This window comes from Lynx rufus, unplaced genomic scaffold (genome assembly GCF_022079265.1).
Source record: "Lynx rufus isolate CCGP_SWC_20201006 ecotype Redwood Valley unplaced genomic scaffold, mLynRuf1.p SCAF_11, whole genome shotgun sequence".
Classification (NCBI taxonomy): Eukaryota; Metazoa; Chordata; class Mammalia; order Carnivora; family Felidae; genus Lynx; species Lynx rufus.
The window spans coordinates 60,282,404-60,297,159 of record NW_025814825.1 but is presented as its reverse complement, the minus strand read 5'-3'; the positions used below and the strand labels follow the sequence as shown (position 1 = coordinate 60,297,159).

Sequence of the window (14,756 nt, the reverse complement as noted above, 5' to 3'; positions counted from 1 at the left end):
TGAGTGGTATAGAGCAGCTTTTTCAAATTAGAGGTGGCAAGGCATTTGTTACACACACAGTTCAAGGGGCCGTAACCAGCATTTCTTTAGAAAAAGAAAAAAGACAAGCAGATGCGTCCCAGGCACAAAGGCAAGTTTATGAAACGTGTGTCTGTTACACATACTGTATCGACCTCTGTGTTCCGGACTGCGGTTCAAATAGATTTCCTCCTGGGATCACAGCTAAAAGGTCTGAAAGTCACTGCTCCACAAGACGGGAGAACTTAGGACAGAGACCGAAGGCTGCTGCACGCCCCCAGATGGGCGGAAGACCCTTTTAAGACAGTGGGAGAGCGGCAGCACAAAGAATCATCGGAATTGGGGCACCTGGGTGGCTCAGTCGGTTGAGCGCCCGACACCTGACTGCGTGCGGCTCAGGCCATGATCTCCCGGTTCGTGGGATCGAGCCCCAGGTCAAGCTCTGTGCAGAGCCTGCTGGGGATTCTCTCGCTCCTTCTCTCTCTGCCCCTCCCCAGCTTGTGCACACACACTCTCTTTTCTCAAAATAAACAAATACACTTTAAAAAAAAAAAAAAAAGAAGAGAAACTTAAAAACCATGACGAGACCGTGGAGAAGGGAAATCACTGAAAACACTAAGGAATTACACTGGGTCATCTGGGGGGGGAAGCAGCTGTCATCATAAGCAGGCAAACGGGGAGGCAAGGAGACACATTCAGGCTGAGACGAGTTTCAGGAGAGAGGAGAGGACATCCACACAGAAGTACCAAAAAAAGCTCTCCCACACCACCTACTTGAAACAGGTCCCAAACGTTGCTTTAATTTCAGTCACCTCTGACAATACCGTATTAATTCTCTTTCAGTTAAACAATGGTTTAAATTTCTGCTCTGTCCGCGACCAAGTGGTTATGACTCTAAAAAGCACATAATCACACTAAAGAACCGTCAGTTAGTCTCTGGCTGTTACATTATTGACCATCCCAAGGGTTTCACTTTGATTTAGCATCTGATGGAGAAGTACAGCCGGGTCTGTCATCTGGCTCTGCGTGCGCGCGTACGGGGACCGCGCCAGCCCAGGGATGTATGGGCCACCATGTGCCCTCCCGCACCAGCACCAGGAGAGCGCCACGCCAAAGGGCGCCCGTCAGCCGTGCACGGTCCGTGCCCCCCCTGTGACACAGCCCAGTCGGCTCAGGGGCCCCGCCGATCCAGAAGAGGGCACCAGGGAAATGGCACAACTCCAACAGATCACTTTAGCCAGGACTGAATCCCCAACGTACACCAGAATAGGCATAATTAAACGAGGCAGTGTGGACTTAAAGGTACAATGTCATCCCCACCAGGCCCTTGATGGAGGGAGTTTTGCTTTACAGAAGCCTTTTTATGAAGTAAATTACATTAATTACCAACGTTTAAAAACATCCAACATTTAAGGGTTCTGAATCTCTGATTTATTAGGCAGCACGGAAATAACAGGTTTAGATTATTTTACAAAAAAGAGCTCAAGCTGCTCATAAACAACCACGGGGCTTGCTGGGGTGGGGACAATTCTTCAGACCACCGCACGAGGACACAAAGACTCCTCACCCTACACAAAGTCAGCATGAAAGGGCACACAGACAAGTTGTTTTAAGACAGAAAACTGGGAAATCCACATACTAAATAAGGTGTCCACAATGACTATAACGCATCCCTTAGGGGATAAGTATGCATTTGTAGGAAGCAAAACAAAGCTTTCAGAGAAACCACTTTCACGAGATGATTACGTGGACCTGCAATGAAGAAAATACATTTCAAAAGATGGGTTCAGACTTGCACTAAGTTTCCACTGAAACACTTAAAAATAAGACCTTTCTCTGTTATCAAAAGAATTTTTTAAAAAACACGTCATGGATCAATTTCAGTAGACGTCCAAGTCCCATTCAAAAACGTACATGTGCAAAGAATACATATGAAACACCAAAAGTTTGACAACAGAAATACTATCTGGAACCAGCTAGAACAGGCCAAGCCAAGTTCGTGTTCTGCTTCAGGGCATTACATTAAAGTGAATCTCATTCTCACTATAATTTTTTTTCTTTTTAACCTTAATCACCAGCGGCTGGGCAACTGAAATGGACATGAGAACTATATAAATGTCAGAGAAATATGTAAACCTCATTAATGTTTCCAAAAATTCATTTAGAGATAGAAACAGGTCCAAATAGATGCCTGTCTAAATGTACTGCAATTACGTTACAATTATTTTTCCAAATACACAGATATGCTCTGTCTTTTCTCAGCTCATTACTGACTCAAACAATTTGCCCTTCTGGGATCAATTGTTTGCTAATAAATAATTGTTTACAGTCACAAAATGAAGTTAGGAGGTTTTCTTATTAGTTTTCCTTCTGCACCCTAATAAGATTGAAAACTAGCTGATTCCCAGGAGTCTAACCTTAACCTCGCTTTGTTGAACAGCCCAGGAAACGATGAACCATCTGCTTCGGAAAATAATGGACGGCCAAGAGGAAATACTGTTTAATTGTAGATTAACCTCCTCATGAGGCAGTCTGAAGCAGCTTTAGAATTAGCAACTACAACCAGCAAAAGAAACAAATGGCTCAAGAGCCTTTTCCTCCACCATTTAAGGTCCAGAAAGAATGCAAAGGGGTTTTTATTACCTGTGTTTATTTACAAACATGTTATTTCCACAGTGGAAACAAAAATTATCAAGGTCAAAACTGACTCTCAAAAGTGCAATCACTGCCCTCCAATTTTGTTTGCCCGAATACCTTTAATGCAGCAAACCATCAACCGTCTCATGCACTTAAGAGTGTTCGGTTTAAAAGAAAAAAAAAAAAAAATCAATAAAAACCACTTTTCCATTATTTTCAGGTTCTTATAATATTAAGATTAATATATTTCCCTGGTTTCTTTGTTATTAGTAATAAATCCACCATTAGGCAGTACGAATTGTTTTATTATCATCAACATGGCACTTAAGTAAATGAAATCTTGTCAAGTACATGGTGACCTACAAGTTCAAAAGAAAAAAAGAACAGCATGAGATCAAAATGGCCGGCCAGGACAAGAAACACAAAAGTGAGAGATTAAATGCAAACACAGCCCTTTATCCAACAGGCTTCACATACTAAGTCTTTTCTAAAGTCAAATCTGTAAAAATATGCATCATATGAAATATTTAACACTCTGCCCCTTCTCTGGGACTCAACCAATTTAGCAAGGGTGTTAAACCATTTTAACTCAGAAAAGTAGAAGAATCTTGAAAACATTCAGTCATTCTATATTTACTGAGGCCTGGGTAGAGAGGGACAGAGAACAGGGACAAAGACCCGCGGGGGCAGGTATTTTACGGTTTAACAAGCGCCTAAGTATCAGTTTTCCCTTAGGCCTGGTACAGGTAATTAAGTAAAGAGCTTTGCCCTGTTGGTACCAAAAAAAAAATGTCAATTGTTCCTCTCTGTCAACAGTTACAACCAAGAGCCAAAGACAGCTATGAAAATTTCAAAACTACGGAAATCTGCTATTCCAGGCAAGGCCGTATTATTCTGGGTTTCCAGTAAGACCTGAAGGTCATTCACTTTGTGTAAATATTAAAGGAACAACCTCGGTGGAGAGGAAAGATTTTTGGTGGTTCAAATTCTCAAATATCTTAAACAGATTCGCTAAAATAAATTATTCTTGAATTCCTCAACTTAATTTTGAAGCAATGTGCTAGTAATAACTCCAGAGATTCAAATAATAGTGCCTATTCAAGAAGAATGAGAGTTTGACATTCTTCTCTACCAAACAACTGGGCACAATTTTATCCATCAGACGTCTATCAACCTACGGATATTGAAAGCTTGGGAGAACAAGATAAAATCAACTCCAACCCTACAGTCAGCTGTAATATCGAGCAGGCATCAACAATGCTATTCGTGAATTTAGAAAAATTAATAAATCCTGGGTTGAATGCAAGAAAAGGCTCAAATACAGGTGAAGCATACTCACTTGGGTTTTGTTTCGGCATCTGTCACTTGGCGAATGAAGATACCATCTTCAGGATGTTCCGTGTCATCCATTTCATACATATACGATGATGCTATTGCGAGCGTGGTCCCATCATTACTGAAGGCAAGCGATGCGATGCTGGTGGGGTACCGATGGAACTGGCACAATCGCTTTTTGTTAAATGGATCCCAAATGTTGACAAATCCATCAGAGCCGCCTAGAAGTCATTTCAAAAGAGGTAAAAGGGTTCTTAAAAAGCAGACACAGAGGAGAAAAAAAAAAAAAAAAAAAAAAAACCAGGACCTTTAACGGTTGATTTTTAAGGTCACATGCGTTACATTTTCCCCACAGAGGATCACATAGAATTTCTGCTCCCTAAATATCAGAAAAAGCAAGCACAATTTTTTTTTAAACTCTGCCTAAGTATAAATGCCTCATGTTCAATTACAGCAAAATCTGTTATCTCAGTGATGCGATGCAGGTTCACCTGCCATCCCGTACCTGTAGCAAATGTATTATGGATGTTGTGAAAGGAAATGGCATTGACCGGGTAAATCTGCTCAATGTTATTCTCCTTTAGTCTGTGACACTTGAAGGCATACTTCTTCTTCTGCACTTCAGGGCTCGGGTCCAAGTACTCAACTGCCACTCGACCTTCAATGGAGCTTAATACATAACCCTGCCAAGAGGGAAGCAAAGAAGGACAAAACTGGTGACTCCAGCTTCCCAAAACAAAGCACTGATTCCCAAATTCAACCTGTGCTAAAGACGGTTATTTCAGAAATGAAAGGTAAGTACAGCCAGGTTTTAACCAGGTGTAGGTTTTAAGCTGTACCAACAAAGCTATGACCATTCCAGAACTTAAAGAACATGAATACCTGTTCTATAGAAAAAGAACAATAAAGCTATCACATCTAGTAACTTTTTAAAATATAGACAAGAATCCTAAAGGGCTTCAGTATCATTTATTCGTCCTGTCCAGAGGGGGCTCAAATGGGGCTCAAATGTGTTCCATCAGTTGGAAATAATTTGCTATGCCCTGGGCCTCTCTACCTCCAGCAACTGTAAGAAGGGGGATTCCTCCAGTGGGGGGATCAAAGATCCAAATGAGCTAGAATGCCAGCCTTCCATCTCAGTCATCCTGCCCCTTGCATTGAACTACAGCAAGCTGAGCTCACACATAAACGACAGATTTTCAATAATGTTCAAAAGTGGGTTACCATTTCAAACCTTTTCTCACCTTTCCTTGAAACGACAGTATGTCAAAGAAACTGAAACATAAGATAAATAAGGAGTCTGTATTTGATTTTTTTTTTTTAGTTCTTCAAGGTATGAAAACAAATTATTCCTGAAGAACTACTTAGGGAGAAAAAAAAAAAAATCAGTGAAATCTGAAACTTCCATGACCCACTAGAGATAGCCTAACAAAGTTTTAGATGTGACCTAAAAATGAGATTGATAAATGCAAGGATATTTTAATCACATGCTTAGATCTAGAAAAGTTTCACATAACTGCCATTCCTTATCTTCAATGGAAATTTACAATTTCCTGAGAAAAAGAACAGTGATCACCATTTGAGGCACTAGCCTTTTGAGATAAAGGGCCAAGAGAATAACCAGCATAACTGCATTCAGCTCCTCAACCATGAAAGGACAGCAGAAGATTCCAAAGATAACTGCCGTTTTTAATGACTTTTCCTCTTGTAAAATTCTTACAGCAGCTGACCACACCACCAATTCTCCTTCAAACTTTCAGGATCTGAGGGGAGAAGGGGCTCAGTAATAAACAGGGCAGTCTTGTTTAGCAGTGATGACAAGGGAGGAGAACCTGTATATCAAGAGTAAGTCGTTATGTAAAGAGCATGGCCTCTCTAACTTCAGTGGCTTTTTTTTTTTTTTTTTTTTTTAAATCCAAGTGCTGCTGTCAGACCTGCTAAAGAACTCCATTCGTGTTAGGGTTACAAAGAGGCCAAAAAAAAAAAAGAGAGAGAAAAGCCAATTCCATAATCCTGAGTTTCCAGACCTAAGTCCGAATTCATGGGTTTGGTGAATGGAAATGTCTGCAAAACCCTCTTGGATTACCGTATACCTGTCAAGCATCCTGGACCAAGGAATCAGAAGACCTCTGTTCCAACCATGGTAGATGATATGATTTCTCTGAAGGTCAAGATCTTCTCTGAAACTGGGTTAACACACTACTCTGTAACACAAGGCTGCTGAAAACGTAACAGCAAATTCTAAACCACTAACTGATTACAAACAAAAGAGAAGCGAAGCTTTAAAAGGCAATGACCAGTGAGATCCTCCTATTTTCAAACTGAAGGGGGGGGGGGGGGGGGACAGGTGCGCACCTGCTTGTTGGGAAAAGCCCGTATGCAGCGGGTCTGGTACTTGAGGCTGGACTCCCGGCGCTGCTGTACGTAGCCCATGTTCCGCAAGTCCCACACCAACACCCTGCGGCCTGCAGTGCCCACAATCAGCCGGTCTCCAGACACTGAGAGGGTATACACCTTTCAAGAAAGACCAAAACTCACTAAAATCCACCTATTTGCCAGAAAATGATATTTGGTCCCCCAAAAGTCCACTAATCATAAAACCATAAAAAAGTTAGCCGATCAGGTTCTCAAACACCGGTATTAAATTCTAAATATTACAGCTTTACAAACCAAGTAATTTGCACAAAATCTTCAACCCAATATATTCTTAGTACTTAGCGAAGTATTGTATTATGTACATTCTAACTCTGCAAAAACACTTTGGAAGATTTAATTCTCTTGGTGATAAAACAAATTATTTAACAATTTTTCCAGTCTCCTTGTTTCATTTAGTGACAGTATAAAACTGTAAAAACTACTCAAAAAGGAAACAATAAAGCCATAAAACAATTCAAGAAACCTCTCCATGGGCATCTAACTTTTCATAAGATAATCATTTTCAATCAAAGTTATTTTTCTATGACCACCTTTTGAAAAAAGATTTCATGTTTGACTCTAAAAATCTTGATTTTTCTCAGCTGTCACACTGAATAAAATTAGGCCTTTCTAAGAAGAATGACGAAGCCATCGTTAATTAGCTGCTTAGTTACTTTTTGTGGCATATGAACTCAAAAGACGAGGACAGTGGTCTGGCATGTGACAAAGCACATTCTTGTGCCCTGATGTCATACTAAACACTCAAGACAAAGTTCATCATTAGTGAAAATTTAAAAAGCATTTTCTCCCCTAAAAGCATCTATCCCCCGCCCCCATCATGCCCTTTTTGCAGTATTACAACGACTTTCGCAAAAAATTCCTTTATAACAAGTTACAGAATTTCCTGCAAGCAAGCATTTCAAGTGGTTTATTTTCAAACACGCTATTTGGGGACCAAACAGATAGCAAACTGATGAAAAAGGCGGCACAATGTATTTTCCTGATCACGTTAAATAATTTTTTTAAATCTAGACTTTAGATATATAATTGTACTCTGGTTATTACTTTCAACTAATAAGCAACTCTAATTGAACCTGATTTAGTATTTTAAAACCTGAAGAAACACTATTAAAAAATGAAGAGAACCCAGGCCCTGCAACGTAAGACACCTCTTTAACGTTCAGTGGTTAAAACACAAGGTTAGTAGCCACCAGTGTGTTAACTGCATACCACCAACCAAAAATACCAAGTTAGGTTTAACAATTATCAAATCATCTCCACAATCTGGCCTTCAAATTCAACCAACTAATCTAAGGGAAATTACGAGGAATTAGAAAGATTCCAAACACAGTAGATTTAGTTAAGCACATTTAAATAAGAAAGATGTAAAGCTTTACCAGTTTCTTCAAAAAACACATTTGCAGAAAACCAGAAATTAACCTAAGACATGTGAAACGCCAAACTTAAACAACACAGAATCCAGAAAGAGATCGATTTATACTAGCACGATCAGACTGGGAATTTTATCTTAAATCTTTACTATACAGGTGACACACAAGCTTCTAATAGGGCTTTCTATCCCCACTGATCGTAAATCAAGTGAAACCACTGTCATGCCACTGACTAGGTCTATACATTTATCAAAGAAAGTATTAAAAAAAGTGACATAATGAACCTTGCTGAACCAATAAGCAGCTTGATTCAGTGTGGCTGTCCATTATACGATATTCTGTCTGCAATTTATCACAGCTCTTAACATGTTACATACAACCATAAATCAAAACTAGAAACAATGCAATTATTTTATTCTGAACAAAGGTCTTGCCAGGAGTAGATTCGACTGTGATGTGACAAAAATAATGGCTCTTTGGATGCACTACAGTATATAATGATGGCTAGCAGGAACTGAATAGTATATTTACACTAAGGAAATAGATTCAAGTGAAGGATACCTTTAAACTGCTAAAACAATCAATCTTTAAAATCAACTACCACCTGATAAAGGCTGATGAGGATACAGCAAGAATGCTCAATTACTTTCATTGTCCAGATGAAAAGGTTAGAATACACAGAGTTTCAGTTTTAAAAAGCTTCCCTCAGTACAGCCTTCAAACTACATCTATCAATAATAAAAATAAATACACAAATGGCAAAAACCAAGGAATGCAGGACACCTTTCTCACCTCAAGTGATAACCCATTTCACCCTCTTAACAGTCCGCTCAAATGAAACCTCGGGTCCTAAGTGAAAATGAGTGACACTCCATCCTACTCCCTGGTTTGGGCATGTCAAACCCAATGTAAGGCAATCCAACGGTCTCTGTTAAATGACTTCTCTGAAAAGGCACGGAGTTGCTTCTCAGTCCTGGGATTTAAAGCATTAATAATACACAGCAGTGGGTTTATTTACTAGTGCCATCTAGCACAAAGAGGACAACAGGAAAAAAAAAAAAAGTTAACCCACACACCAAAATTCATTTCCTTTTGCTCAAAACATCTGTGTTGTAAAACAGACTCAATTAAGTATTCTATATGCCCAGCATGGGGTTTGAACTCACGACCCTGAGATTAAGAGTCGCCTGCTCTACTCACTGAGCCAGCCAGGCGCTCCTCATCAACTGGTAGTTAACCTTCAAGTTCAACACCACCTTCAGCAAACGTGTACCAAGTCAAATCACCCGTGAGACTAAAATTCCTGTTATGAATGGAAAGAGCCTACCTTTTCAGGCTGAGAGAAGGTCCCTGCATTACAAGGAGTTCTGGGATCCCACAATTTAACCGTCTGATCCCAGCTCCCTGTAACCATCACATTCACTTCTGGACAGTATTCAACACATCTGATAGGGGCATCATGGGTTCCAACAAGATTTTCTACAGTGGGGGGGAGAAAAAGAAAAAAAAAAAAATCACCCACCTTTACTACCTCTCCTGAACAAAGATTCCTCAAGTGAATAGAAGGAAACATTCATTAAACTGTAATGAATCCGCTTCCACCAACTCGATGAAAACGTCCGCACACAGAAAAATGTCTCCATGACTACAGTCATCCATTCCTCTGTTCACCTTACAATGCATAGTTTGATTCACTGGCATGACACATACCAAAGGCTGACTTGAATTTCACATTGCATTAAATGGGTGGCATAGCTGTTATTTTCCTCACTTGATTCTAGATTCCTTAAAAAATCAGAAACCTTGTCAAACTCTACAGTTCTGACTTTATCTACTGCAGGTTCCGGTACATGGAGGTACTCAAATATTTGCTGAATGAATGAATGAATGAGTAGAAAACTCTGGTCTTCTGGAACTGGATAAAACTTGCTGCATTAGATTAATATTTGTAAGAAACTTATTTACGTGGTAACAGTAGCATCTGAAAGCTAGGGGATAAGGAAGGCAGAGAGTCTCAGGATGAGTCCCCTGGCTTTCAAATGGTGGATCAAGTTTCCAATACACAATTTCCTTCCTTTCAATTTCAACTCTTCACCCAATCTCATTCATTCATTCAACTAACATCTGCTAAATGTCTAGTATGTGCCAAAATCTATACCACATGCTAAGGACACAACAAAGATTATGTGGTCCTGATCCTCAAACAGAAAAACCACCTATTTAAAAACATATCACTGACACACACAAAAAAATTCCTCATGAAGTTCGGCAATGACCTCCTGCAAATAAACAGCTAATTCCCTTAATTATAGTCTCCATATCAAAAATCTTTGTATTTCAGTGTGTTTTTTCTCCGAAGTTTTCCAACAAAGAGGACCCAAACCTGCAAGCTAACTTACTGTGTGGAATAAGCTGCTAACAAACAAAACCAAACATCTGCAGTTCTAAGTTACATGACAAAGGGACTTTCATGAAATATCCTCTTCTGAGTTGTTTGGGTTTTTTTGACTCAATATTGTGCCCATCCTCTTTCCATCCTCCCACTGTCCAGCTCACCCTCATGTAGTCATATCTTTGTACCTCGCCAACTGCTTCAAGTACAACTCTACCTAATAGAAGCATATACAAAAAAGACATTTTTTTAATGCTCCAAGAGCTCTGTGCATTTAAGTTCCATTGCACTTCTGCTCTGCTCCGAAGTTACCATAAAAAATTGAGTAAGTCATTTCCTATCTGCACCTTAATTAATTTCTTAATTTATTCAGTTAATTTCTGAAATTAACTATAAGAAAATGTGTTATTTTATTACTCATTCAATAAATGCAACTCAGGCATATTCTAGGCTAAATAATCACACAAGTGGAATTAATATAGAAGCTGGAGATGACTGGCTATTTTTACATCTAGTTTTTAAAAACCTATTTTCCTTCAGTCTGAACCAAAATAGCTTCAGAACAAAGAACACTCAAACATCACCACTTTCCTGGAAAATCCCAATGTACAGGAGACTACTGTGGAATCCAGTCCACTTCTGAGGACAGGTTAAAGTCATATCCTTAAGGGCAACTTCATGTAAAGACTTAGAATGGAGATCCTAATGGAACTCAATTTACTGAGAAAGTAAATGCATGGTATTTTGTGATCAGTAACTTACAGTTATCATTTTTAAAAAAGTCCCAAATTTAAGCCACTTTTACTTGTACCTAAACAACTTGGGAACTAAGCATTCAGAAGCCACTTTTCCTAAATAAACATTTACACTTTAGTACCTGAGCTGAGAAAACAATAAACTGGTAGAAATGTGGCCATATTACCTTGATCCGTGTTCAAATCATGCATTTTCAATTGATGGTCTAACCCCCCACTCCAAGCATGCGTTGGATCCTACAAAATAAAAGTTTCAAGACATTTAAAAGTTATTATGGACATTTACACAGTGTTTCAAAATTCCGGTTCCTACAGCCATCTGTTCACTTTATGTTCAGGATGTGAGCTCTCTCTCTCACATACATACACACACACACACACACACAACCCCAAGCTCACAAAAGAAAGCAAAAACTACATCAGCAAACTAAGGAGAACTGTTTCAGCACATTGGCTGAGAGGAAAACAGGCATTTCATTTCTATCTCCTAGTGGGGAAAAAACAAAAACAAAAACAAAAACAACCTTCCTTTTTATAAGGCAACCAAATGTTACCGTCTGGTGGCAAATTTCAAATACAAGTGTCATGTATCCAAAAAGTTTGCAGGGTTACCCCACTGGAAAGGAGACCGAGTTTCCGACTTCTACATAACCCCAACGCCAAAAGTTAAAGTAAAAAACGGTATTTGGCTCAAGACGGGTGTTCAGGAAAACGTTAAGAGCTACCCGAATGCCTACGGACAAAAGCTTCTACCCAATGCTGTTAGAAGGACGCTATGAACACAGGATTCCCGAAAACAAAGAGGGCAGGTGCGCGAACTGAGAACACGTACGTAGAAGGCACAGTCCAGGACGGCGCCGGTGTGCTGGTACTTGAGCCGCATGGAGTTGGCCGGCACATCGTAGAGGCGCACCGACGTGTCCCAGGAGGAGACCAGCAGGAACTGGGACGTGTTGGGGCTGAACTTCACCGAGGAGATGCCGTCCTCGGGTGGCTGGTTCAGTTTGAACTCGTTAGAACCGGTCATCTACGGAACAAGCGACCAGTCAGTCCCCAAAGGTCCAGGACGGGGTGCTGGGCTGGCCGAGCACTGGGGGGAGGGGGGCGGGGGGGTCACGGTGAAGGGGTGCCTTCCCGGCAAGGGGCTGTCTCACCGGGGAGGGAACTAGCGAACGTAGGCTACCGGGCGTCTGCGCCTGCGCGGAGCGTGCGCGCCCACCGCAGTCGGGACTCACCCGCTCCTCCCCCGCCGCCCCCGCTCAGCGCCCCAACCGGCCCGACCCCTACCGGCGCACCCCTAATTCCAGCCCCCAGCATAGCCCGCCGCGGGCTCCCGCAACCCGGCCCCTCCGCCGGGCCTAGCGCCCCAGACGCTCCGAAAATAAAGAGCGATGGAAGCGAAACGAGCTCCCTGCGGACGGCTCTGGCAGCTCCGGACCTGGGGAGTCCCCGACGGGTCCGTCCCTGCGCCCAGTGGCCTCGCCCCGCTACCTTGGGCTCCCTTCAGAAGCAACTTGGCCGCCGCGCGCGGACGCGCCACCTCCTCGCTTCCCTCCGAGCACTCGCGGGCTGGGCGAAAGAGGCGGAGAGGAAGCTCCAGCGCATGGCTGCAATTGGCTAATTTCAAACGCCAACGTCTCATTCGAGGCCGCCAATTGGTCCGCTCCGAGGCCCGGCGTCGGTCAACCCAGTCATCTTGTTCCGGCTCAAAGGCAAACCACGGTTTTTCCGATCACGTGGTCTCCCTTTATCACAAGGCTGAGCCCCCTGGCCCGTGAGGATGGAGTGGAAACTACAATTCCCAAAGAGCATCGCGCCAAGGCTGAGCTCACGCTCTCTCCCGCCCGTGTGCGGCACGCTGGGAAATGTAGTTTCCCTGGGGCCGACGCCCTGCCGGTTTTCTGGATAGTAAGTGGGATAGATGCTCTTTCCAGTTTGACCCTTAGCCCCCCCCCCCCCCGGCTCGGTCTCTCAGACAAAAAAAAAAATCCCATTTTGGTCAATACATCTATAGAAATAAATTATTCTCCCTTTCACTGGACATGCATATAGCCATGAAGTTAACCAAGAATTGGAGTGGAGAAGGAAATATTTGCCCTAAGCATTTGCATTATTTTGCCCTGATTTGTTCTCATTTTCCTGGAGTTTCCACCTGTGAACGAGGGTCTCACATTTCCCATTGTCTTAAGATCTATCCATATCACAGAAATTCACCCTTATTTATACTAGGCTTTATCCCTCCATTCCATCTATTTTGCAAACAATTATTGAGCAGGCCTGGTGAGGGACTCTGGGAAGATGCATCAGTCACACAGTTCTTGTTCTTGGGGGACTCTGTCCAGAAGGGTGGACAGACTGGAAAACAAACAATTACTCTGCAGTGCATTAAAGTTAAAAAGCCTCTTTTAGACATGTGTTTCAGCAGAGTCCGAAAACAACAGCTACAATGACAGCTTCTCCCCATCCACCTCCACCCCAAAAACTCCCTAGAGTTTCTGTTTCTAGACTCCTCCAGAAATAGGAGAATCAAGAAGGTTGCTTCTGTAACTGACATAATATCCATGAAAGAAAAGTAATTCTTAATTTATACCTAGAATGCTGTGACTCGATTACTCTTGAATATCAAAAGCTCACTGGCAATATTTACTTTAATCCATACTGCAACCGCTTTTTCACTGCCTTTTATGACACACACAAAAAAAACTTACTTTCTTGTGTGATTTTCTATGAAGTGGAAGGAAATTGTTGGAGTTAAAGTGTTTAACTTTTAAGGTACACTAATAGAGAAAAAAATGTTGTTGGCCTTTACACATTCACATACCCTATTCAGGTGCACTTCTTTTTATGATTCTCAGCACAATAAACACACTCACAGTAACCACCCTTCTGCCCACTGTGCTGATATTACTCCTAAAAGAACAGATTCTTGCCCTCCCTCCTCACCAGTCCTCATACTTGGTTCTCTATCTGTTCTCTCTCAACAAGTTAATGGTGAGGTTAAGAATTTTAAAATGCAGTGCCTTGCCCCCATTCTAACTTTGGCTAAATAATTTTATCTCCAAATAATTCTATTTGGTTCCCTCTTCCAGTTGTTTATTTAATTCTATTAGAGTTTCGAGATTCTGAACATGAATTATCTGCTAATAAAATCTAAGTGTATTTCATTATACAGTGTGTGTATGATTCAGGTCCCTCTGGGCAGGCAGTTGCAGCTGAACTCTATTTGAGTTTTAAGAACCGTCAATCTTTTAAATCCAGTTTACAGCCTGAAAGGAGGCTGATGATTTTGCTGATTATTCAAATGAATTGATAGTCTCGAGATAGGAGATCTGGCCACAATGGAGTCTTGAACATTTTAAATCCAAATTCAAGTCGTGTGTGTGTGTGTGTGTGTGTGTGTGTGTGTGTGTGTGTGTGTATTAACAATCAGTTACCTGTAAGAGAGAGGAATTCCTAAAAACTAATTACACTGTTGGATCACCTTGGACGGCTAATTTCTGGATTAGTAAAAAGATTGAAATATCCACTATACGACAAACTTGAAAAGTGTCATCCTTGATATTTTAAGGGCAAAATCACTGCCATTAAGAGCCTAGAGTGGCTAGAGAAAGCCACTTCCTATAAGAGTAGTAAGCATAAGGAGGATATAGTGAGCCAATGCTGTTAAAACCATCATTGCTTGACGAACACATAATCTATTGAAATGCAGACAATAATGATATGGATGGAATATTCCTATACAAGTAGTTCCTGGAGAAAATGGGTTATTTCTCCATGGAATATTCAAATAACAACTTTAAAGGAAAAGAAGAA

General features: G+C 41.3%; 1 protein-coding gene across 2 annotated transcripts; it reads right to left on the bottom strand.

Moving 5' to 3' along the window:
* Positions 1-1,426: 1,426 nt before the first annotated feature.
* Positions 1,427-12,519, bottom strand: BUB3 (BUB3 mitotic checkpoint protein). 2 transcript variants are annotated; one of them, XM_047073568.1, is made up of 8 exons: positions 12,435-12,519; positions 11,776-11,970; positions 11,111-11,180; positions 9,124-9,275; positions 6,346-6,504; positions 4,496-4,673; positions 3,995-4,211; positions 1,427-3,014 (listed from the first exon to the last, which is right to left on the bottom strand). In XM_047073568.1, exons 2-8 carry the CDS (start codon positions 11,968-11,970, stop codon positions 2,999-3,001), a joined length of 987 nt encoding a protein of 328 aa, XP_046929524.1. In that variant the 5' UTR covers positions 12,435-12,519; the 3' UTR covers positions 1,427-2,998. The 2 variants fall into 2 exon arrangements, with proteins under 2 accessions (XP_046929524.1, XP_046929525.1); XM_047073569.1 differs by having other exon boundaries at positions 1,427-1,770.
* Between the last annotated feature and the right edge of the window lie 2,237 nt (positions 12,520-14,756).

Bases quoted from the DNA above. Each gene is read 5' to 3' on its own strand.
- BUB3 (XM_047073568.1), bottom strand. From the start codon at position 11,970: ATGACCGGTTCTAACGAGTTCAAACTGAACCAGCCACCCGAGGACGGC. The intron at 11,181-11,775 runs GTACGTGTTCTC...TTTATTTTGTAG, and splicing joins TCCTGGACTGTGCCTTCTAC to GATCCAACGCATGCTTGGAG. The intron at 9,276-11,110 runs GTAATATGGCCA...CCCCCACTGTAG, and splicing joins TGATTTGAACACGGATCAAG to AAAATCTTGTTGGAACCCAT.